Source organism: Arachis hypogaea, chromosome 5 (genome assembly GCF_003086295.3).
Source record: "Arachis hypogaea cultivar Tifrunner chromosome 5, arahy.Tifrunner.gnm2.J5K5, whole genome shotgun sequence".
NCBI lineage: Eukaryota > Viridiplantae > Streptophyta > Magnoliopsida > Fabales > Fabaceae > Arachis > Arachis hypogaea.
The window spans coordinates 38470428-38493468 of NC_092040.1; the positions used below are offsets into that span (position 1 = coordinate 38470428).

At 36.7% G+C, this 23041-nt stretch overlaps 2 protein-coding genes and 1 long non-coding RNA gene across 4 annotated transcripts; 1 reads left to right on the plus strand and 2 right to left on the minus strand.

Moving 5' to 3' along the window:
* Positions 1 to 290: 290 nt before the first annotated feature.
* On the minus strand, positions 291 to 2436 carry LOC112801323 (uncharacterized). The gene has a single exon (XM_025843993.3). The coding sequence runs from the start codon at positions 1581 to 1583 to the stop codon at positions 576 to 578; it is 1008 nt and encodes a 335-aa protein (XP_025699778.1). The 5' UTR covers positions 1584 to 2436; the 3' UTR covers positions 291 to 575.
* LOC112801324 (uncharacterized) lies at positions 2428 to 7187 on the plus strand. The gene is made up of 4 exons (XM_025843994.2): positions 2428 to 3487; positions 4207 to 5924; positions 6022 to 6240; positions 6339 to 7187. The coding sequence occupies exons 2-3, from the start codon at positions 5343 to 5345 to the stop codon at positions 6220 to 6222; spliced, it is 783 nt and encodes a 260-aa protein (XP_025699779.1). The 5' UTR covers positions 2428 to 3487; positions 4207 to 5342; the 3' UTR covers positions 6223 to 6240; positions 6339 to 7187.
* A 2418-nt stretch (positions 7188 to 9605) lies between these two features.
* Positions 9606 to 22620, minus strand: LOC112801326 (uncharacterized). Of its 2 annotated transcripts, XR_011882084.1 has the most exons (4): positions 21703 to 22620; positions 10727 to 21555; positions 10246 to 10641; positions 9606 to 10141 (listed from the first exon to the last, which is right to left on the minus strand). It is a non-coding gene; the product is annotated as an uncharacterized lncRNA (long non-coding RNA). The 2 variants fall into 2 exon arrangements; XR_003818619.2 differs by having other exon boundaries at positions 10246 to 21555.
* Between the last annotated feature and the right edge of the window lie 421 nt (positions 22621 to 23041).

Below are 23041 nucleotides of genomic sequence, written 5' to 3' on the forward strand. Positions count from 1 at the left end.
AAACTAGAGAATATGCACACCTCCTCTGTCTTACCACCTGCGATTCTGATAATCTTATTTTAAACTGAGATACTCAAAGTTAGAATGTTTAAATCATAAAAGCATATATTAGCCATTAAAACTCTGCATAAAGTATTGCCAGCTTACTTAAATTTTGTACTTTGTAATGAATTCAAACCATAAAAAGCAAGTACTATCTTAAAACATGAGATTCAGCTTGGTTGATTTTAGTTTTAAGGCAAACGAGAATCAAGTGGTAGCAGCGGCATCAGCAGAAGCAAATTCAAGAGTGGAAAACGAATGAATATCTAAAGCTACATTCATAATTCATCCATCAATACACTCCATAATAAACAACCTAAAACTGATCAAGTTCCACATGGCGGGTGTCTCATCTTAAATTACAAAAAGAGGCAGAACAAAAGAGAAGAAAAGTAACCCCAAAATAAAAAAGGAAAAAAAATCTAAACCAGAAAAAGCAGAACTGAACTGACATTTGTGTTACTTAAGAGAGAGAGAGAGAGAGAGAGAGAGAGAGAGAGAGAGAGAGAGAGATCAAACTCAGAAACCCGAAACTAAGATTGTTGTGGGGATGGAGTCTTCTTTGGCTTCTTCTTCTTGTCAGAAACTGCTTTGGCGAAAGCCTCCACGATCCTCTGTTGAGATTCCAGAATCATCTCAGTGCGCTTCATCTCCATTTCCATACGCATGGCTTCGATCTCCCTCGCCATCTCCATCTTCATCTGCTCCATCCTCACGAACCCATCTCCAAGCAGCTTGATCGCCGACACAACCTCTCCAACCGGATCCCTCTCCCTCTCTCTCTCCCTCTTCCCCAAAACCCTCGTCCCGAAGTTAGATCCAGCGTTCTGATTCAAATTAGGGTTATTGAATTTCTGATTTCCACCAGATTTCCCGTAAAACTTCGATCCAGGTTGCGCCACGCTTAATCCGGTAGGAATCCTAATCCTAAACCCGCCGCTGCCGTTTCCACCGCCGGGAGGACCGCCAAAACCGTTGCGATACAACTTGTTGAGGCTCCGTGTGTTAGATCCGTGTCCTCCGTTCTTGATCTCCTCGTATAGATCCTGATCGTCGTCGTCTTCGTCACGGTCAACGCCAACTCCATCGCCGTCGTGGCTGTCAGAGTCGTTCTCTGGCTTGACAGGTGAGGGACCTTTCTCCATGGAGTCCATGAGCTTGAAGTGGACCCAGGAAGAGTTGAATCGCGCCACAGGAAGGGACCTTGCACGCTGGATCTCGGTTCGGTATCGCTTCCGGAGCTTCTCCATCTTGTGGCGGCACTGGACGGGGGTCTTGGCCGGAGAGGCGTTGGGACATCTCTGTGCGACGGCGTCGGCAACCTCCTGCCAGTGTGTGGCCTTGAGGTTGCCGCGGCCGAGGGAGTACCACTTGTCACGGTAGGCATCAATTAGGGCAAGGGTCTCGTCGGGGGACCAGCAGGGAGGAGGAAGGCGGCGAGAGGAGGAGGCGGTGGGGGGAGGAACGGGAAGAGCGAGGGGGAGCGCAGATGGTGGATCTGGAGGAGGGGTGGATTGGGGAGGAGAAGAAGGGGAGGCCATGAAGGAGAGAGAGAAAAAGAGAAGAAGAAAGAGGAGGAGGAAGAGGAAGAGGAAGAGAGAAAGAGAATGGAGAGTGTATGGTTAGGGGTAGGAAGGAGAGAGAGGCGGCGTAAGAGAGAGGGAAGGAATAGTAGTGGGGGTGGGTGGGTGGAAAAAGGGTTTGGTGGTGGTGGAAGAGAAAGTGGCGTTTGGTGACATAATTGTGGTGTTAAAGGGTGGTGGTGGTGCGTGTGGGTGAGCGTGCGTGTATGCGGCTGATTTTGAGATGTGGATAGGACCAGGAGGGCACCACCGAGTTGGGGAGGGATGTGGGAAAAGGGCTAACGTGCGCCGCGGTCACAACACGCCACCCTCACCACTACCCATACCATACCCACCCCCACCCACCCCTTTTTTTCCTAACTAACAGCCTGGTAGATAGATGGATGCGGTGGGGGCATAATTGCCCATTAACATTATCATTATCATTAACAGGGTGGGGGTGGTTGGCAATTGGCCCCCTCCTCACTTGGACGGTGGTGATTGGGTCAGCATTCTCGTATGCGGTGTGGGCTTTTTTGTGGGTGGAGACGACCTGCATTCTTAATGCTTTTGCTACCTCATCTCCTCCATGCATTCCCATTATTACGTTTACCACTTACCCCTCCTGCCTCCTAATTTTGTATCCCTTTTAAATCCCATCTCCTCTTACTCATTTCATTTCTCCCTTTTTATGCTATTCTTTTTATTTTTCTTTTTTTTTTAATTCTATTTCTAATTCTCCCTCATCCTTTCTTTTCAAAACCAAACCAAACCAAACTCTACTTCCCTCCTCCTGTTCTCTTCTTTTCTTTTTCTATTTGACATTTTTTTTTTGTTTTCTGACCAAATAAATGTTCTTATTCTATATTATTTTTTCAATTTTAGTTTTCATTTTACTAATTTTTTAAATTTAAATTTAGTAAACTTATAATACTAAAAGAAATTAATAAATTAGAATCAAAATATTTAGTTTCTCTCAACATTTAAAAAGTTTTCTTTCTATTTTGGTAATTTTGGTATTTTTGGGGGTGCTTAGTGCTTAAAACCAAACAAGCTTTAGCAAAGGCATAATTATTAAATTTTAAGATTACTTTTATTGTTTTATCTGGAGACTACTAGTTAATTAATGAATAACAAGAATAATAATCTCTGCTTTTTTTAATTAGCATTGCTATATAATTTTGGAATAGAATAATATATGATTGATTAATTTGTTGAATAAAAATTATAGTATAATAACAAAATAATTTTAAAAAGTGTCGCCATAATTACATTTATTCATAATCGTTGTGTCTTCATCAGATTATCTGATTATTTTTGGAAAAACTACCATTTGTACCCATGAAATTTATGAATGCTCACAAAAATACTCATAGAAGAAAAAAAGTGACTTTGTACCCATGAAAGGCTGGATCTGTCTGTCGATAGTATCCGAACATCATTAAAACGTTAACTCCATTAGGTTAAAGGCCAACATGGCACGTTAAGTGCTTACCTGGCTTTTAATTTTTAATTTTTATTTTTTTAAGAACCTTCCAGGTGGATATAGGAGAGAGAGAGAAAGAAACCACCTTTCTGCATGCCCTAGCAGAGAGATGTGAACCACATACTGAACCCTACGCCACCAACCAATCCGCCCAACTGCCTCCGTCCGCCCGAAACGACCACCGGCGACCAGCATCCCCCAATCCTTCTTCCCTTTTCTTCTCGATTTCCCCATTTCTTCCCTCCTTTGCGCAAAGTCACCCTGTCTCTGCCCGAACAACCCCTGCTTCGCATCTTCCATTTCGGCGAGCAACCAACGGCGGCGAACTTTTGTGCCGCTGCGACCACCACTCCTCCGTCTCGCCCACTTTTTTCGTCCTTCCCTCTCATCAACGCAGGTTCCGTTTCCTTCCACTGCTTCACTGTCTTTCTTTTCTTTATTTTAATTGCTTTTTCATTCTGTTTTAGTGATCTGGTTAGATTAAGTTAGATGATTTCTGTGTTTTGGATTGAATGTGTTTGCTGTGGATGAATTTTCTGGGTTGTTTGATGCCTACATTGAACTAAACATACTGTCTGAATTTGCTGCACACCACATACTCGATATATCGCCTGAACGGATTCTTTGATTTAAACCTTATGTCTGATCACCATAGGGCTTAAGTTTTGTTTTTATTAGGCATTTTAATTCACAAATATACAGTTTTCTGAACTTCTTGATGATGATTGTGATTAAACTTTGGTTATGTACTCGTTGAATGTCCTTGTTGAACACCAAATTGGTGAATTTGTTTGGTTAAGTTGTGCAGATTTTAGCTCTTAATCATATTTTTGGTGAAATTTGTAGCAGTGCATACCATGTTTTGTTTAGTAAATTACTGAGTTGCTTACTCATGTATTTTTGAACATAAATGAGTATATACAATAGTAGGTGTATTGATATGGAGTGTTCATTTTTTGATGTTTTATTCATGTCTTAATGTTGAAAAAACTGGGTGTTGGGTAATGTTATAAACTGATTATGTTTATTGATGGTTCATTCAATTTTTGATGATTCATTCATTTGGGTGTTGGGTAATATTAGAAGATATGAAATTTTATTTTTTGTTATTGACAGAAATGGCTACCACGACGCATATCACATTAGTAATACACCATAGAGGTAGACTTGAAAGGGGGTCGGATGGCAAGTTGTGTTATGCAGAAGGTGAAATTACTAAGATGGAGAGAGTTAACGTGGATACTCTGAATGGCTTCTTCATTAGTGACCTACTGAAAGACATTAGGTATCCAATCATCTCCAATTTCTACTAGCGACAGCCTGAATGGAAATTGAGGGTGGTTTGAGGCTTCTGCGACTTGACATGGATGTTGTTAAGATGTATGAAGCTGCTGTGGAGAATGGACATAAGATTGAATTATACACAGAGCACCCCATTAGCCAAGCAGATGTTATAGATACAAATGAAGAAGCTGGTGTAGAAGCACCTGGTGAGGTTAATGTTACTCCATCAAGGAGGAGGAGGAAAGTTTGTGTTAGGAGGACTCCAACTCCAAAGAAGGCAGAAGGTCCTAGAAAAATTCTTCACCTGGAAGGGGTACAAACTGAAGCCCAAATTACAGAGGAGACCCATGGTACAGAAAAAGCCCAAGTAGATGCCAGCCAAAATCCATCAGTTCCAGCTACACCAAACACAGTTCCTGTATCTGAAGACATGCGTGTTTTCTTGACAATCATTTTAATGGAACTGTTAAATTAACTTCCTAATGGTTCATAATGGTTATGCTTTATTTACACCAAAGAACTGCATAAAAGAATAAGGATTCTAGACCTATTTCTGGAACTGCATTTTATCATTGTATATACATTAATTGATCTGATTTCAGATTCTTTATATGTATTCAGTACTCTTACTCATCCATCTGTTCCATGGACAGGAACTAATTTCAGCAGTAAAGGATATCATGACAGGTGCACATCACAGATTCTGCGCCATGCATATCTATCAGAACTTTCGAAAATAATAGCCAGAATTGAAAATGAAGGCTGCAATGTGGGCATGCACAAAAGCTACTACAACACAAGAATTTGAAGTTGCAATGGAGAGGGTCAAGGGAATAAACCAGCACGCTTAAGAGTATCTTAACAAAATTTCACCACAACAATAGTCAAGATCTCACTTCAGTGAGTACCCTAAGGTGGATTTCTATACAAATAACAACTGCGAGACCTTCAATGGCAAAATTAAAAAGATGCGAGGAAAGCCAATTATTACAATGTTAGAGGAAGTGAGAGGTTATGTCATGAGAATTTTGGCAAGAAACAAGAAGGCACTTGTTGGATATCATGGTAGAATAACCCCTGTGCAACAAAGCCGTTTGGAAAGAGAGAAAAAAGAGAGCAACTATTGGAGGCCCTTTCCCTCCGGTGATGAAGATGGGAATGTCTATGAGGTTCAAAGGTTATCTGTGAAGGTGAGTGTAGACTTAGGGAGAAGGACCTGTTCATGCAGGTTATGGCAGCTTACTGGACTTCCATGTAGGCATGCCTGTGCTGCCATTGCATACCAAAATCGTAGGGCTGAGGACTTTGCTCATAACTGGCTTACTATGGGAGAATATAACCTAGCATATCAGTGGACAGTTCAACCTGTCCCAAGCCAGGAATACTGGGAGAAGGGAAATCACTATCCATTGTTGCCTCCTGTGTATAGGAAACCTATTGGGAGACCTACCAAAAAGAGAGACAGTCGTAGAGATGGTCCTAGGGAGAATCCTGATCCCCATAGAGCAAAGAAGAAATTTGGCCCCATTAAATGTAAATATTGTCTGAAGGTATAACTTAATAATCAATGTCTCCTTCGTTTACTTGTGTATATTGATTGTCTTATAAAAAAAATTAAAATTGCAATTATTGCTGTTGTGGTCTCAGACTGGTCATAATAGCAGAGGATGTGACAAGAAGAAAGAAGCTATGGCTAGCGGAGGAGCTGCAGCAGGTAGTGGTAGTCAGCATCAGGGTGTAGCAGCAACAACTGAAGGTATGGCTGTTGATGATCTTGATGAGGATGCTGCCAAAGAGCAAGAGATGTATTGGGAAGAGACTTTAGAGGCAGCAGATGCTGAAGCATAAGCTTCAGATTCACCCAATGTAAGTTATTTATATGCATTCTTTTCTTCTACTTATTGGCATGAAGATAAATTTATCTTGTATAGCATATTTGACTTAATGCAATTACCCATTTATAGGTGAATGTTGATGATCTGAACTGTGTGAATCCTTCTGAAGAACCTATGGCAGTAAGACCTCCACCTTTTAACTCCTCAACTGCATATGTGCTACCTAGACCTATCATGAATCCAACCATGTCCAAGAGACCAATTAGGAGGAGAAACGTTAAGAGGCCACCACCATCACAACCTTCTCCCATCAGACCTGCCCCACCACAACCTACTCCCATAACGCCTGCCACACCACAACCTTCTGTTGTTAGGCCTACATCACCAACTAACCAACCTCCACCAAAAGTTACCAGACAAACAATGCATCATGCAAGTCGAAGGACGACTACAAGATTTATGCGATTCATGCCAACTCCACCAGTCACAATTCAAATAGCAGGCAGATGGCCAGCACCTGGGTTCCGCCCACCACCAGGAACATCTTCAATTAGCAACAACAACGGGGTTTCTAGTGGCAGTAGCAACTCCACACCCAACAAATAGGAGTTTCTAGTGTGACTTTGTTTTTTGTTCAAGGACTTACTGTACTGAGAGCTCTATCGACTCTGATACTATGGTTTTTTTTGTAACTTATGCCTAGTGCTTATATTTCACAACTTGATGCTTTGTTGTTCATGGTTTGTATTGGTACTATTAGGTGCATTTGATATTCTACTGCTACATCAGACTCATACACTTGTTTTGAGACTTTTGTTGCTAAATATTTGTGTTATAATTATGTCAAGGTTAATTATAGCTTATGGAATGAATATTTAGTTCCATTTCCAAGTTACAATTTTGCTATGTAATATACAATACCAGCTTTCTGGCTAGATTTGTCAAATCATGACATTTATATGTCTTTTTTTGTCAAAATTGTGTTAACTCCAATATCACAGATATCAAATACATTAACAATCATGGACATTAATGTCAGAACTAAGGGTGCACATGGACCGGGTGAAGCCGGGTTTGATGGGACCCAGACCCGACCCGAAATATACACCGGGCCTATTTATTAGACTCGAACCCGACCCTAGACCCGATGAAACCAATACACTTTCGGGCCACAATTATACCGGGTGAAAACCGGGTGAAACCGGGCCGTTAACATTATATTACGTTGATACCTTCTTGTAAGCTAACATATAAAAATATCCAAATTTCCAAGACTCCAACCATTATTTAACATAGTAAAATTCACTTAGAAAAATATAACAAGAAACAGCCCTTCTTTAAAATTAAAGCATAACCACAATCAATACTAAAGCAAAACCACAATCAATACTAATATTGTCTAATAATACCAAATATTTAAATCAATACAAATAACACAATATTATGCATTAGTCTAAAGTCTTATGCATTCTAAACATAAAACATTAACTTATAATCTTATAATGACTAATAACACAAAATATTAAGGTTTACAATACTTAAATTCCACATAAGAATAGTCATAATCCATCACTAATAACACAAAATATTAATTGTGTATGATGACCGGGCCACCGGGCCGACTTCGGGTGACCCGAGCTATGGCCCGGACCCGACCCGAAATAATGACCGGGTCTATTTTTGAGACCCTTACCCGACCCTAAACCCAATGAAATCACACCAAATTAGTCCCTAAAGTGTTCGGGACCGGGCCGGGCCTTCAGGCCGGGCCAGGTCTGTGCACCCCTAGTCAGAACATAACTTGACTTTCTTCACAACAACTGAATATATTAACAGAGGTCTAAAGTTCATCATCACTGAAACCAAACAGCTAAAGAACCCCAGGACAACATACACCATACGCAGAGTTACATGTTGATTAATTGGAGTAGATTCAAGCCTACACAAATAAATAAACTAAAAAAAAATTGTTACAATCCATGACCTAATAGTTCTAATTTCACCCTGGAGCTTTCCTATCTTTAGCAAGATTTTCACACTATTCTCTTGAACTCTCTTCTTTGTCCAGTGACATTGACCTCATAGTTACCACAGGAGCTATCTTGATTTTTTCTAACAAGGGCTCTTGCCAATCCCTCCCATCCTCCATTAATCTCATCCACCCATACAAAATACTTGCAATCCATCGTCTGTAGCGTGAAAGAGAGGAATAAGGAATCGTTCACAAATAAGTTAATCTGAACAGAACCACAAAAACAAAAAGACTTACCTTCCATAGAGGACACCTTACAAACCATCTCCCAGGATTTGTTAAGGTTCCAGATTGTAGCAACACCACACCCTTTCCACAAAAGCATCTCCCAGACAAAGTCTTCTCTTCACCCCTCTTAGAAGACGAAGTCCTTTCTTCGCTGAGGCTTCCATTCGAACATCTGCTTCTCCTAGACATTATAGGGTTTTCAAATTAAAATTGGGGAAATATTTGACGATAAATTAGGGAATTGAGTGATGTTATAATGGTAACAACATGCTTGGACACATCAGACTGCTGATTCAAAGCCAGGTAAGCACTTAACGTGCCATGTTGGCCTTTAACCTAACGGAGCTAACGTTTTAATGACATTCGGGTACTATCGACAGACGGATTCAGTCTTTCATGGGTACAAAGTTACTTTTCTTCTTCTATGGGTACTTTTATCAGCGTTCACAAAGTTCATGGGTACAAATGGTAGTTTTTCCTATATATTGAGAAGAAATTGAGAAGAAATTGCTATTACGAACGTATATAAGAGTATAAAAGTATAAAACATTAAAACTAATAACACTTTTGGCCCATACTACCATATCTTAATCAGATTATTTTCTTCCACAACATGTAGCTGACACTTTCGTTTTATTTTTGGACAAATATAGCTAAAATTTTTCAAAGCAACCATGTCTTCTACACTTTGGGCATCTTTTGGTCAAAAACCTACTTCAATTCATGGACCCAAAAAAAATCAAATAACTCGTCAATAGCACAAGATCATAAAAATAAATAAATAAATAAATAAAAGAGGTGCTAAAACTTTCTCGCATTAGGGGAGCAACATTCTCTCATTAGGAGCAAGGTAGTAAATTCGTAATTTTTACCTCGACTCGCTAAGTTAACTCAGAATCATAATTCGTTAATCGTAAGACGGAACGTAAACATAACTCATAAAATATAAAAATGTAAAAAAATTTGATAGCAAAAACTAATTTCACAGATAATAAAATAAATCTCAAATAAACTAAATTACCTATATATATATATATATATATATATATATATATATATATATATATATATATATATATATATATATATATCATAACAAGTCAAAAGTCATAATTTAATACAAATTCACAACTCAACTTACAAATCAAAACACAATATTATAACTCACAAGTTCATACGACACTAAAATAAATTCAAGTAGCAAATAAACCAACCAAACTACTAGAATAAACAACTAATTAACTAAAATCTAAACAAGTCATTTAATAATCATTCTATTTTTCATTAGTCATAAAATCTTCACGAGTTTCACAAGCTTTCGCATTACCATCTTCATTATCAGGAGCAGGAAGAAGAGGTCCTTGGAGAAGTTCTTCAAACTCATCATCGTAAAGATAAGGAATTGCCAAAAGATCCTTAGAGACACCAACAACTCTATTACCACTTGCTCCATCATTTAAATCAAGATCTGGAATTAGAACATCTAAATCTTCTTCTTCTCCATCTTCATCAGCAACAATCACACTTCATCAAAGTTTAACTCATCAAGACTATAGTCATAATCAAGACTTCTTTTATTTTATTTTTTCTTTGCTACTCTTGAGTTTGTTATCACAAACACAACATCATTCATGGTTTTAGCCTTCAAACAGTTTCTCCTTTTTGTGTGAACCTTTCAAAAGTATATAAAAAGTATTAGTCAAACAATAAGATAAAATTCAAGAATTAACAACCAAATTTATAGAAATAAAATGCAAATTATATTTAATTACTAACCATCTCAGAAACGCTCAAATTGCGTTCATATTCGAATGAGCTACATGTCAAATTCAAGACACGAATTGTAAATTGTTGGAGCTCTGGATGCTGATCTCCATAAGAATCCCACCATTGAGCTGGAGTTTTAGTAAAAATTGCATTCTGAGCTATTTACTACCAAAAAACTCTTTTCAAGTCTTAAAATCTTCTAGTTGAACATCCATCTCGGTGATTAAATCTAGATTTTTAGTCATTCTTTCCATACAAACATAAAACTGCTTCTTAAGCTCATAAGCAATTTTAAAACCAGACCTATAATGAATTTGATGATTCAAATAATAGCCTGCAGCATGTAATGACCTATGAAGTTGGTTATCCCATCTTGCATCAATAATATCCCAAATAGGTATATAACTAAAACATAAAAAAATAATAAATTAGTTACAAAATAAAAAATATTTTCATGCATTAATCAAACAAAAATAGTTAGGCAATTTACCTTGTTGTCTCAACTCTTTGAAATGTATCTCGTATTTTCTTCTTTGCACTTTTCATTTCTTCATAAATGAACTCCATTGCTGGCTTTTCTTCTAAATCACCATACGAAGCACATGAAGAAGAGGGCAGGTAGCTCTCAAGCAAATTACCACTTCTTTTCAAAATATCTTATCCAACTCCACGCTTGCAATTATTTTTCCATCTTTTGTCTTTGCAAATTTTCTAAAAGTCCAGTGAATTAGAAAGAAACATTCTTATTAAGGAACCTTTGTTATCATTGAGGCATCCTAAAGTAAGGTAAGAAGTTGCTAAACGGGTCATACCCGACCTCACCAAATCTTTCCCCTTTGTGTGGATGTGTAGTAGTGCAATAAGAGCAGTTCAAGCATATATGTAAGTAGTAATCTTTCTACCTTTATAAATTGTGTTCTTGTGAAGTGTTACTTTTTTTTCCAAATCTTCTAACATTAAATCAATGCAATGTTCTTCGCAAAGCGTCCAAAACAACTTTTTTTCTCTTTTTCATTAGCATTTCTCCTAGAGCTTTGTAGTTAGCCGCATTGTCAATGATAATTTGGATGACATTTTCTTCACCAACCTTTTCAACCACATCATCTATCATTTTAAAGATTTTGTTAGCTGTCTTAGTAATATGAGAGGCATCAATAGATTTCAAAAAAATAGTCCCTTTAGGACTATTAACCAAAAAATTTAGGATGATCTGTCTTCTCTTATCTGTCCAACCATATGTCATTATTGTACAACCAGCCTGCTTTCAATATGCTCTATGTTCTTCTAGTGATTGTTGAACAAGCTCTACGTGTTTTTTTAAAAGAGACCCCCTTAATTCATGGTAGGATGGTGGCTTGAATCCTTATCCATATCTTGTAGCTTTCTCAAACATTCTACTGTATTCCTTTCTCCTTGATACATTAAAGGGAATTGTTGTAGAAAAAAGCACTAATCTCTAAACATACTTCCTCTCTCAAATTCTTCTTAAATATATTGTTGATTATTATTTGAGTACTAATGCATGTTTTCTTGAAAATGTTACCATCTAATTCATTTTTCTTTCTTTTTTTATCAATAGTGTCACCTTCTTTAGTAGCTTCACCTGGGCTTACCCCACCCATACTTGTTTTTTTCATCAAGTTCACTTACAACCCACTCACAACATCCCACATTTGCTTCTTAACTTCATCACTAACAGTTGTACAAGCTCCAACATCTTTTTGAGTTCCTGCTAAGTGGTGTTTTAATCTATAAATTTCTCCTGAAAAATTTTTATGATAGTATTTATATTGTATCTTCTTTCTATCTTCTCCAACAGATATCTCGAACTCCCATCCTACATCAATTCTACTTCCAAAAATATTCTTAGCAACTTTTCTTTTACTAGCAATTCTAGATGTACTTCCTAAATGAGAAGTTAGAATGCTAGTTGAATTTTCACTTGCATTAGCTTGACTCGAGGCTATTTTTGTTCAAAAAAAAATTAAAACAATAAATATTCAACAAATCAGTTCAATATCATAGCAAAAATTTAACAATTTAACAAAAATTATAGAATTGTGTTCAATGCCATTTACAACCATCCAAGTTTAATAATAAAAGTTCAACAATCTTATTTGAACAAAAAAATACTAGCATAACAAAAATTCAAGAATTATATTTAATGTCACAACAACAATGCAACCATTCGGTTAAAAGAAATTCAACTAAAAATTTCAATAAAGCTTTTTAACTTTTTAAGTATTTCAGAACAAAATAGAGTAAAGCAAATTTAAGCCACTAAGATAACTAAAGCACTATTTAAGTTACAGCATCATATCAAAACCAATAAACATTGTCACATAAAGTTCCAAATATAAGCGGGTAAAAATGTAGAGTGCCCTCAGATCTCATGGCTTACAAAATTTTAATGCTCATAGACAGCTACTAAACCAATAGTGTGCATCAAAGCCTCCATCTCAACAAAATTCTAAAATTTTTAATCATAGACAGCTACTATTTCAATATATTTTGTGTTAAACATCATTGGACATAATATATTAAGGTAAGCCATGATGCTCAGAGATTAAGCATGTATAAACATAGAAGGGAAAGATAAAATAAAGATTCACAACAATCAAATCTAATATAATAAATCAAAATAATAGCAATTTTCACCAAAATAAAAATAATAATAATTGTTAATAGTGGCTGACAAAGACAAAAGGAATGAAGAAGCTTTGAATCGTGTTCAATGCTCTTGCTTGCAATAAGTAGTAGAAATATTTACTTTGAAGTTTAATCAATTAGACTTTTCAATTAAAAAGACTCAATTAGTAGATTGAATATTTGCTTTTCAATTAAAGTATGATCAATAAGTAGTAGATTGAACATTGAAGACTGAAGACTAAAGAGGATAAAGAGGTCTTAACTTACCAGATGAACTAGCAGCAAAGAGGAGGAAAAGAGCAGCGATCCAGATTCCAAAGCTAGAGAGGCAGAGTCAGAAAACCAGAGATAGAGAGGCAGAGCCAGAGAGTTTCGCAAGTCGCAATCATAAAGTGACGCTCATGCAGTTCAGCCACCACTAGTCTGATTCGACAACACCAGCAGCAAACCTCACAGCGAGTCGGTGACGCTCCAAATTAGAGTTTACGGTTGCGTGAAATTCAAATTTCAAAGGGATAGAGAGATAGAGTCAGAAAGAGTCAGAGATTGAGACTTGAGAGAGGCGAAAATTTAAAATTTTGGCCTTGGAGAATTGGAAATAAACTGTAAAAGTGGAGAGATTAAGAAATTAGGGATAGTTGGTCTGCTAGGGCTCCTCTTTCATGGTCTTCTATTTAGATTAGGCCATTGGGTTGGGTTGGGCTGTAATTAGGGCCAAGAAAAAGAGCTTCTTCAACATGAAATGTAACATCGTGGCAGAAGCAACAATTCTGGCGCTCTGTATTATTTAGCGGCGATTCTACACGATGCAGCTTGGTTCTGGATGATAAGCAGAAGCGCAACGAAAAGATGGAGTAAAAACGTAAAATCGTGTGTTTTCACGAGTTAAAACACAATTCTGACTACCTTGATTAGGAGAGTTTCTCTAGAACACGAGGTTCTTCTCCAGTAGGGAGTCTTCCATCAACACTTCAGCATATGCTCAAAGATCCACAGTGCCATCTTGAAGCATATAAGCACAAAGTAACAAGCTGTGGAATAGAATCTCTAGAAGGTAAGGTGATCAAGCTCAATAATACGGAAGCTCTTGGCTATATGAAAGATTGTTTGAATGTGGTAGGGAAGATAATCAGCAAGAAGGAGATCAACTTTAAAATATATAAAAATGCACTACTAAGGATGTAGGAAAACCCACAAGGAGTTTTTGTCACTAATGTTGGCCTAAAGAAGATTTTATTCAGTTTTAGAGACAAGAAAAGAGGGCTCTAAATTCTTCAGAATGGACCTTGGAATGTTAGAGAAAATCTAATTAATCTCAGGCTATGGATGGGAGGAAAATTAGTCTTTGAAGTGGATCATGACTATATAGAATTCTGAATACAGGTTCATAGTATATTGATGAGCAAATATTTTATACGCTTTTTGACATCATTTTCATATAGTTTTTAGTAGTTTTTATTCAGTTTTTATTAAGTTTTTATAAGTTTTAGTGTAAAATTCACATTTTTAGATTTTACTATGAGTTTTTGTATTTTTGGGAAATTTTAGGTAATTTCTGGCTGAAATTGAGGAGCTAGAGCAAAAGTTTGATTCAGAGACAGAGAAAGCACTACAGATGCTGTCTGGATCTGACCTGCCTGCATTTGAGAAGAGCTTTTCTGGAGCTATAGAAGTCCAAATGGAGTGCTCTCAATGGCTATGGAAAACTGACTTTTAGAGCTTTCCAGCAATATATAATAGTTCATACTTTTCTTCGGATTAGAAGGCCCAAAACTGGCGTCCAACGCTAGCTTCCTGCCCCCTTCCTGGCGTCCAGCACCCAAAGAGTAGAGACCAATGTACAAATACCCAAAGAGGACCCCCTAGCTAGCGTTCCATGCCCAAGAGACCTCATAGCACGTGGATCTCATCAAAGCTCAGTCCAAACACTCACCAAGTGGGCCCCAGAAGTAGATTTTAGCACTAAATAGATTGTTTTACCCTTACTATTCATCTGTTTAGTATTTAAGGAATTAAATCTATGTAATTCAAACCTTTTAAGCACCATATTCGCATATCATACACGTTTTGCATTATATTTTACTTTAGTATGAGTTTCTAAACCTCCTAGGTTGAGGGGAGGAGCCCTGCTGAGTCCTATGAATTAATAAAAGTATTATTGTTTCTTCTTTGATCCGTGTTTGATCTATCTCTAAGATGTATATCCGATCTTCATCGTGGTGAATAGGACGATCTGACAAATTAGCTCTGTTCATCACATTGAGACGAACGTGCCTGACAAACACTCGTGTCTACTTGGGTTCGTGTGAATACTTGAAAGGAAAGCACGAGCCTACATCTATGTTTATACATCTCTCAGACAGTTAATCCACGACTTCGTTGGGGACTTATCAAGATACCAATTCAGCCAATTTTTTGAGAGATTATGGTCTCTATGGTATAGGCTAGAATCCAAAGAAGCAACGTTCTCTGATCCAGAAGATTCGACCTTGTCTGTGGCGTTTTGAGTAGGATCACCAAGAGAATGACTTGCTAGAGCTTTACCCTTCGTCAGATTGAATGACCACAGGGAATGGCGTTCATTCTGTAGTAGAAGAGATCAATTACCACGGGCAATGGATTTGATCACTTACAACCTGCCATAGAAGAAGATCATTCACAAGCAAAGAAGACAGTAGCACCAGAGTTAATTCAGAAAGACAAAGCAACCCCGACTCTCAACTCTATTCCTATTATTGCTTTCATAGTTTCATGATACTTCATCCAACTCCATATACAAACTTCTAATTCTTCCTGACTAAGACCTGCAAGACAACCATTGCTTGCTTCAAGCCACAATCCTCGTGGGATCAACCCTAACTTGCTCAGGTATTACTTGGACGACCAATGCACCTGCTGGTACTGCTGCTGTATGAAAAGTGTGGGGTTTGCGTACACGCGCACCATTACCACTTAAGCATATGAACAAAAAAAATAGGAAGGTTAATAGGAGAAATGCTGGGAGTGTTGGCTGAAGTTGAAGATCCATTGGTCGATAGGATACTTAGAAGAACATTCTTAAGAGTCAGAGTTGGGATTAATATAAAGAAGCCTTTACCTACGGGCTTCTTTATGGACAAGAAGAATCAGCCACTGCTCTAGGCTTTTTTCAAGTATGAAAGATTGTCTGAATGTGTATTGCTTTAATTGTAGAATAATAGGACATGAGAGGAAGAATTGTAAGAATCCAACGGCTATGGCTTGCTGGGACCATACTAAACCAAAGTATGCAGCAGGTTTAGGGGTAAACCAATTTCGATCATTATCGGTCATTGAGATAGGATGCTCAAGTCAAAGAAGTAAGGAAAATAGAGAAGAAGAAGAAGAAGTGCGTGCAAATCAAAACATGGGTAGAGAGAGTGAAAAAAACAAGAAACAGAAGAAAGTGTGATCAGAGATAATCTAAATATGCAGCAAGAATTAAGGGAGGAAGGTTTCTTGAAAAACCAAATATGGAGAGAGAATGAGAAGAATGAGGTAGGGGAGCAAGTAAGCACTCTATAAGAAATCCCTGATTTTTAGGGATTGGAGGTTGAACATAATGAAATAAGGGCTATATTCCAGTTAGATACGCCAAATGAGGAGGTGGGGAAGAAAAGTGGTATTGGGTCTTTTCTAAACAGCCCAGACCATTAGAAATAAGGAAGAAAGGCTGAAAGGTAATCTGGGATGAATAGGAATACATGGCCAATCAATACAATGGATCTAGTGCAATTAATAGATGGAATAGGAAATAAATCAACACAACATAGAAAAGTCAAACAAACTAACAACCAGACAAAAGGAGATGGGTTGAAGCTTCATTAAGTGAAGAAAGAGGTCAATAGCTATAAAGTGCTGAAAAAAGAAGACAAGGCAGCATGAGGCACAAAATAAAGAACGATAAGAGAAATACTAAAAAATTTTGCTAAGGGAGAAGGGGATAAGATTGGCAAAGGAGGCGCAGATACAGGTAAAGAGAAAGGAAAACAAGGGATGCATGAGGATGAGCAACAGCGAAGGGCATTAAGACAGTGGATGTATAGGGAACCGATCATCAATGAAGTAAACATGAAAAAGAAAGATCCTAAATTGCATATATTTGAGGAATGAATGGATTACTTTGTCGAATTGGCAAGTAAAGAAGAATGGGATAATGAAAAATAAGGGACATAATCTAGAACAACATGGTGGAAAGTACAACTAGCACAAAAAATGAAAATTGGTCTAAACCTGAAAAGAAAAAGAGATGAAGATAAAGTGTTGCTGCTGGCTAAATCTGAATGGTCAAAAGATAAGCACATTAAAGTGGCAGAGAATATAAAGGAGCAAAGAAAGGAAGAAGACAAGAGTGGAGACAGTAAGAAGAACTTTGGAGGAGAAGATAGGAATTGGATTATGAAAGGTAAAGCAGAAAATAAATCCATGGCTAAGGAGGAGGGCCTTATCAAGCCCCACCCTCAGCCATGAGCATCATTAGTTGAAACTATCGAGGGGTGGCGGCCCCGCAATAGTTTCGAAACTTTTACATCTATGTCAACAGATAAAACCCACCATTGTATTTCTCATGGAGACTAGAGCTAAGGATAGTAATGTAAGTAAAATCAAGAGAATACTTCATTTTGATAAATACTTTTGTGTAAAATGCCGAAGTATGTCCAGAGGTCTATGTTTACTATGAAATGAAAATATTAAAGTTGATGTTAACTCTTGGTCTAATTATTATATTAAAGTTTACATTAAAGATAGAAAAAAAATGATTGAGAAACAGTTTTCATGTATGGTAATCCAAAACCAGGTAAGAAAAGCGGAAAATGGGAAGAGTTCACAACAAGTAATCTTAACATGAATGAACCTAAACGCTTCATAGGAAATTTCAATGTTGTTTTAGCTCAAGTGGAAAAGGAAGGCATGCATGAGCAGCCGAGGAATTAGATTGTAGAATTCAAGAATCTTTTGGATTCTAATGCTCTCATAGACATGAATCTAAAAGAAGGTAAATTCACTTAGTTTAGCAATCCTTAGAATGGGTTAATAATTAAGAAAAAAATAGTTAGGGCTCCTTGTTAATTGGAAATGGAGGCACAAGTTTCCAAATACAAGTTTAATAGCTATGCCAGTAGTAAGCTCTGACCATACGCCCATTATTTTGAGGTTACAACCTAAGTATAAGGTGGATATGTCGTTCAAATTTGAAGTATTTTGGAATGACCACAAAGAATGTGAGAAAATTATTAAGAAGAGTTGAAAAAAAGAGGAGTATAGTAACAATGAATGGGGTAGGCTACTGAAAAAGATAAGGAACTGCAAGAAAAATTTAAGAAATTGGAGTAGGAACACTTTTGCTAGAGCCGATATAGAGATTAACAAATTGAAAGCTGAGCTATAAAAAATTGAAGAGATAGATTTAAATGAAGAACAACAAGCACAGAGGTGTCAAATCAAGGAAAGGATAAGCTAGTTATGGAGGCAAGAACAGAAATACTGAAGAATGAGATCCAGGCTAAAGTGACTAAAATGGAGAGACAAAAATTTCACATTCTTTCATGCGACAATGATTCAAAGGAGAAATAGGAATAAAGTGGAAAGATTAAAAGATAAGGAGGACCAATAGGTCTTAGGAGATGATAAAATCTTGAATATAGTGGAGGAACACTTTACAAAAATTGTTTACATTCTCAACCAAATCAGATTTTGGAGATTGTATAAATAGAATTCAAAAAAGAGTTACTCAAGAAATGAACGAACGACTTATGGAGGAAATTTTAGAAAAGGAGATTGAGGAAGCTATTTTTAGCATGGGCATCCTCAAAGTCCTTAGACCAGATGGATTGAATGGGCTTTTTTTTATCAAAGTCATTGGAACACAATCAAAAAAGAAGTTTGTGCTGTGGTTAAAAGCTTTTTTTATAAGAGTATTATGCTAGAGGAGGTAAGTAAAACTATTGTTGTTCTTGTTCCTAAAGTGAAACAACTGAAACATCTTAATCAACTTAGGTATTTTTTTTTGTTGTAATTATATATACAAAATTATATCTAGGATTATAGTCTTAAGACATAAAAAGTTTATAAATAAGGTTATTTTGCCTATCCAAAGTCCTTTTCTAGGGGATAGGTTGATCCAGAATAATATTATCATAATTTAAGAGGTCTTTTATAGTACTAATAAAAAAAGTAGGAATGGATCGAAAAGCCTATCTATTAAGATATATACGAATAAGACTTATGATAGATTAGAGTGGAACTTTTTGGAGGCTACGTTGATAACTTTTGGTTTTGACCTGAGGTGGGTTTTCTTAATAATGAAGTGTGTTAGAAGTGTTAGGTATAAAATTCGAATTAATGGGAGGCTCACTAGCAAAATTATACCTGAAAGAGAGCTAAACAGAGCGATCCTATATCTTCATACCTTTATAATGGCGGATACAATTTTTACTATTCTCATGGAAAAAGCAAGAGAAAGAAAGAAAATTTTAGGGTTCAAAATCACACCAACAGCCACTCAAATCATTCATCTTCTACTTGCGAATGATTGTATTATTTTTACAGAAGTAAAAGAGGAGAAATTTTACAATCTCATTTTGATTTTTAATAAGTATACAGATGTATCAGGTCAAATGCTCAATCTTGATAAATCGGGAATTATTTTTGGTAGTCAAGTACCCATACAAACTAGAATTAGCACAGAGAAAATTCTAGGCATGACGTGTTGGGATAATCTGGGGATGTATTTAGGGCTGCTAGGAATTTGGGACAGGTTAAAAATTAAAACTCTGAATTGGATAGGAGAAGGTGATGAAAAAAGTCAAAGGATGAAAAGAAAAGCTCCTAAACCAAGCTGGAAAGGAAGTTCTTATTAAACTTGTGATACAAGCTATTCCTAGCTATGCTATGACAATTATTGAATTTCCAAAAGCATTCTGTTAGAGAATAAATGCTAGAATTACAATATTTTGGTGGGTAAATTTTGAAAAAGAAAGAGGCATGCACTAAAAAAGTTGAGACAAGATTTGTGTAAGCGAAAGAAATGGAGGGCTAGACTTCAAGGCCAAAATTTAGCTTTTTGGCAAAACAAGCTTGCAGAATCATAGAAAATTCTAATTCAATATCGGTACATATTTTGAAGGCAGTCTATTTTTTCGAAGAAAATTTTTGAAATGCGAAATGTTATAGCATTACATCTTGGGTTTGAAAAAGTATAATTAAAAGAAGGGATTTTCTTTGTAAAAATGGGAGATAGAGTGTGGGTGACGGGTCAAGGATTAATATTTGGGATGATAATTAGGTAGTGGACGAAGGAAAAATTCAAAGACAAGAGAGAATAGAATCAAATTATGTTAGTGAACTTTTGAAGGAAGGGAAAGGGTGGGATGTGAGAAAGATTGAAGGGGTTTTTACTGATATTGTCAAAGAAAAAATTCTTAAGACTCCTACAAGCATTTTGAGAAGAGAAGATAAACTTATCTGGTCATATAAAAAGGATGAAAAATATAGTGTCAGAACTGAATATCACATAGTTTAGATGGAAAGCCAAGGTAGCATATTGGAAGAAGTTTCATCAAGTATGAGTTTGAAAGAATTATGGAAGGAGATATGGAATTTCCAAACTCCCCAAAAGATTAAAAACTTCATTTGGAGAGCAGCGCATAATATAATAATGAAAAGTTGTTTAAAAAAAAGTCAACTCCCCAATGTGTCAGATTTGTTTCATGGAATCTAAAACTATCCAGCATACATTGTTACTATGTCCATGGACGAGGGCAGCTTGGTTTGGTAGCCAATGCCAATATTGCCCCTCTTAGAAACATATCACAAGTTTTGAAGAATAGTTTTTACAAATAATTAGAAAAATTAAGGAGGAAGGAGGAGCTAACAAAGAGGAAAGGATATGGAAGATGAATTTTTTAATATGGGAGATATAGAAAATCAAGAACCATACCATATTCAACAGTAAGGAGATCAATCCTATGGAGGTTATTATCAAAGCCATAATATTAGAAAAATAGTACAGAGTAACTATTGATCTATCAGTTCAGAAGCAAACAGAGAATAAAAAAATTAAAGTAAAGTGAGCTACCTGGAGACCCCCCACCAAGGAGTTTGCTAAAACTGAACGTTAATAGAGCCTTTCAGGAAGTTTTTGGCGATGAAGCAACGACAGTAGCTGCAAGAGACAGCTTTAGAAGATTTTTTGTTTGGTACGCAGATAGAATCAAAGTTGTATCCAATATTACAGCAGAAGCATTAGCAACAAGGAATGCTTTAATTTTGGCAAAATATTTACAGCTAGTTATGATACTAATTGAATATGATTGTTTATTTTTGGTGCAGGCTATTAAATAAAAAGGTAGCCTCCAAGAGATTGACTCGATTTTGCAAGATATTTTTAAACTGTAAAAAAGTTTTAACAAATGTGGATTCACCTGGATTCTAAGAAAAGGGAACCAATTAGTATATACCATAGAAAATTTAGCAATTACAAGTCAATTGAGTCAGAAGTGGTGCACTGATCTACCACACAGCATTGCAGACATTTTTTGGAGAAAAGCACCAGTATCCTTATCTAGGCGGCCAAGCATGGCATCAGCCTAGAGGAGGTATCCATAATCATACCGGAAGACAAAAGGCATTGTAGTCGCAGAACACCTGAGTCTGAGACATGAAAATGAGATGTCATATAAAAAGCAAGTTAGAGTTAGTTAGAGCAGCTATGAATAAGAGATGGAATTTGAAGCATGAAGAAATCTTACTAAAATTAAAATACTAGAGGACTTTAGAGTACTTAGGAAGTACCATTACCAAAGAATCTAAGAATCGTGGGGAAGAATAATCATTAATGGAGATAGTCATAACTTCATATGCATCTTCGTCAACCATGGCATAGTTTAGTTGCAAAATTCACTGAAGTTAGAAAATTGAAGGCATTATTGGACAAGCTCCAAGTAGCAAAATTCAAGCGATTACAATAATGATTAATAGGTCGGAGGAGGCATCAATGACCACTGATAGAAGTACCAAGGTAGAGTATAGTCGTATCTTCATTAATTCAGGTTCTAAGAATTGAAGGATAGTGGGAGGGAAGAGGAGCCTTGCGGTGGCCATGGAGAGTTCAAATTATCCGCGCAAGGTCTGTAGATCGATAGCGTGCTCGGGATGTACTAAGCAAAGATCAAAGTGCCAGCCATGAAGAGTACGAATCTTGGTTGGAAGGTTTAATGGAGTTTCCCGGCGTTAGGATCGCAACGGAATCATTATCCTCAACCTCTGAGGTGGAGCTTTATATCGAAGTGAAGCCAGCAGAGAAACCTGATTCGAACCTCATCAACCAATTCGCAGCTTGATTTCAGATCTTGGATCATTCCAAAAGTGAATAAGCATAGTCTACTTATGGTTGCTGTGGAATGAAGTTCTCGGTCACAACATTCAACACTCGTGAAGGAGATGATTAATTTGGGAGTTGGGTGGGCGGGTTGGGTTGGGGTTTTAGGTAGAGTTTTTGGACTTAGCCTATGACCAAAATAAAATAAAATAAAATAAAATAAATAAAAATCAACCTAGGTTGGTGGAGGAACATGCGGCATTCCAACCCGCGCTAATCAAAAGCATTCCACAAATGACAAGAAGGGAGTGGCAAATTGTGTTTAGTTATATGTATAAAGAAGAAAATAGGAGGGCTAATTTTTTGGCAAAAAAAACCTTTAAAGTATCCCCGGTGTTGATAATTTTTTGCTGAGGTTAAGAATATACAGTTATCACGGTTTATATCGCTGTTGTAATCTCGGGCATTAGCTCTATTTTCTTACCCAAAAAAAAAAGGTTGCTGAGCATTATTTTTGGTTAATATTATCCAAAATACAATTTTTTAGTAGCTAGTTTGATGGAATATTAATTGATAAACTTATCAGTATTGAATTTTCTCCCATCAGAAATACAAGATTCAATCCATGAATTTATTCTTTAATAAGTGTTGAAGTTTATAGTTTCTATACTTTTTTATGCTAAAAGAATGGGTAAGGACCAGCATGGTGTTTTATCTTTGTTTCGTTCCTTTGATTTTTTGGCTATAAATTTTAGTTGTTTTAAAAGATGAAAAAAAGTTTATATAGAATAAATAAATAATAAAATCTTTTAAGTAAAT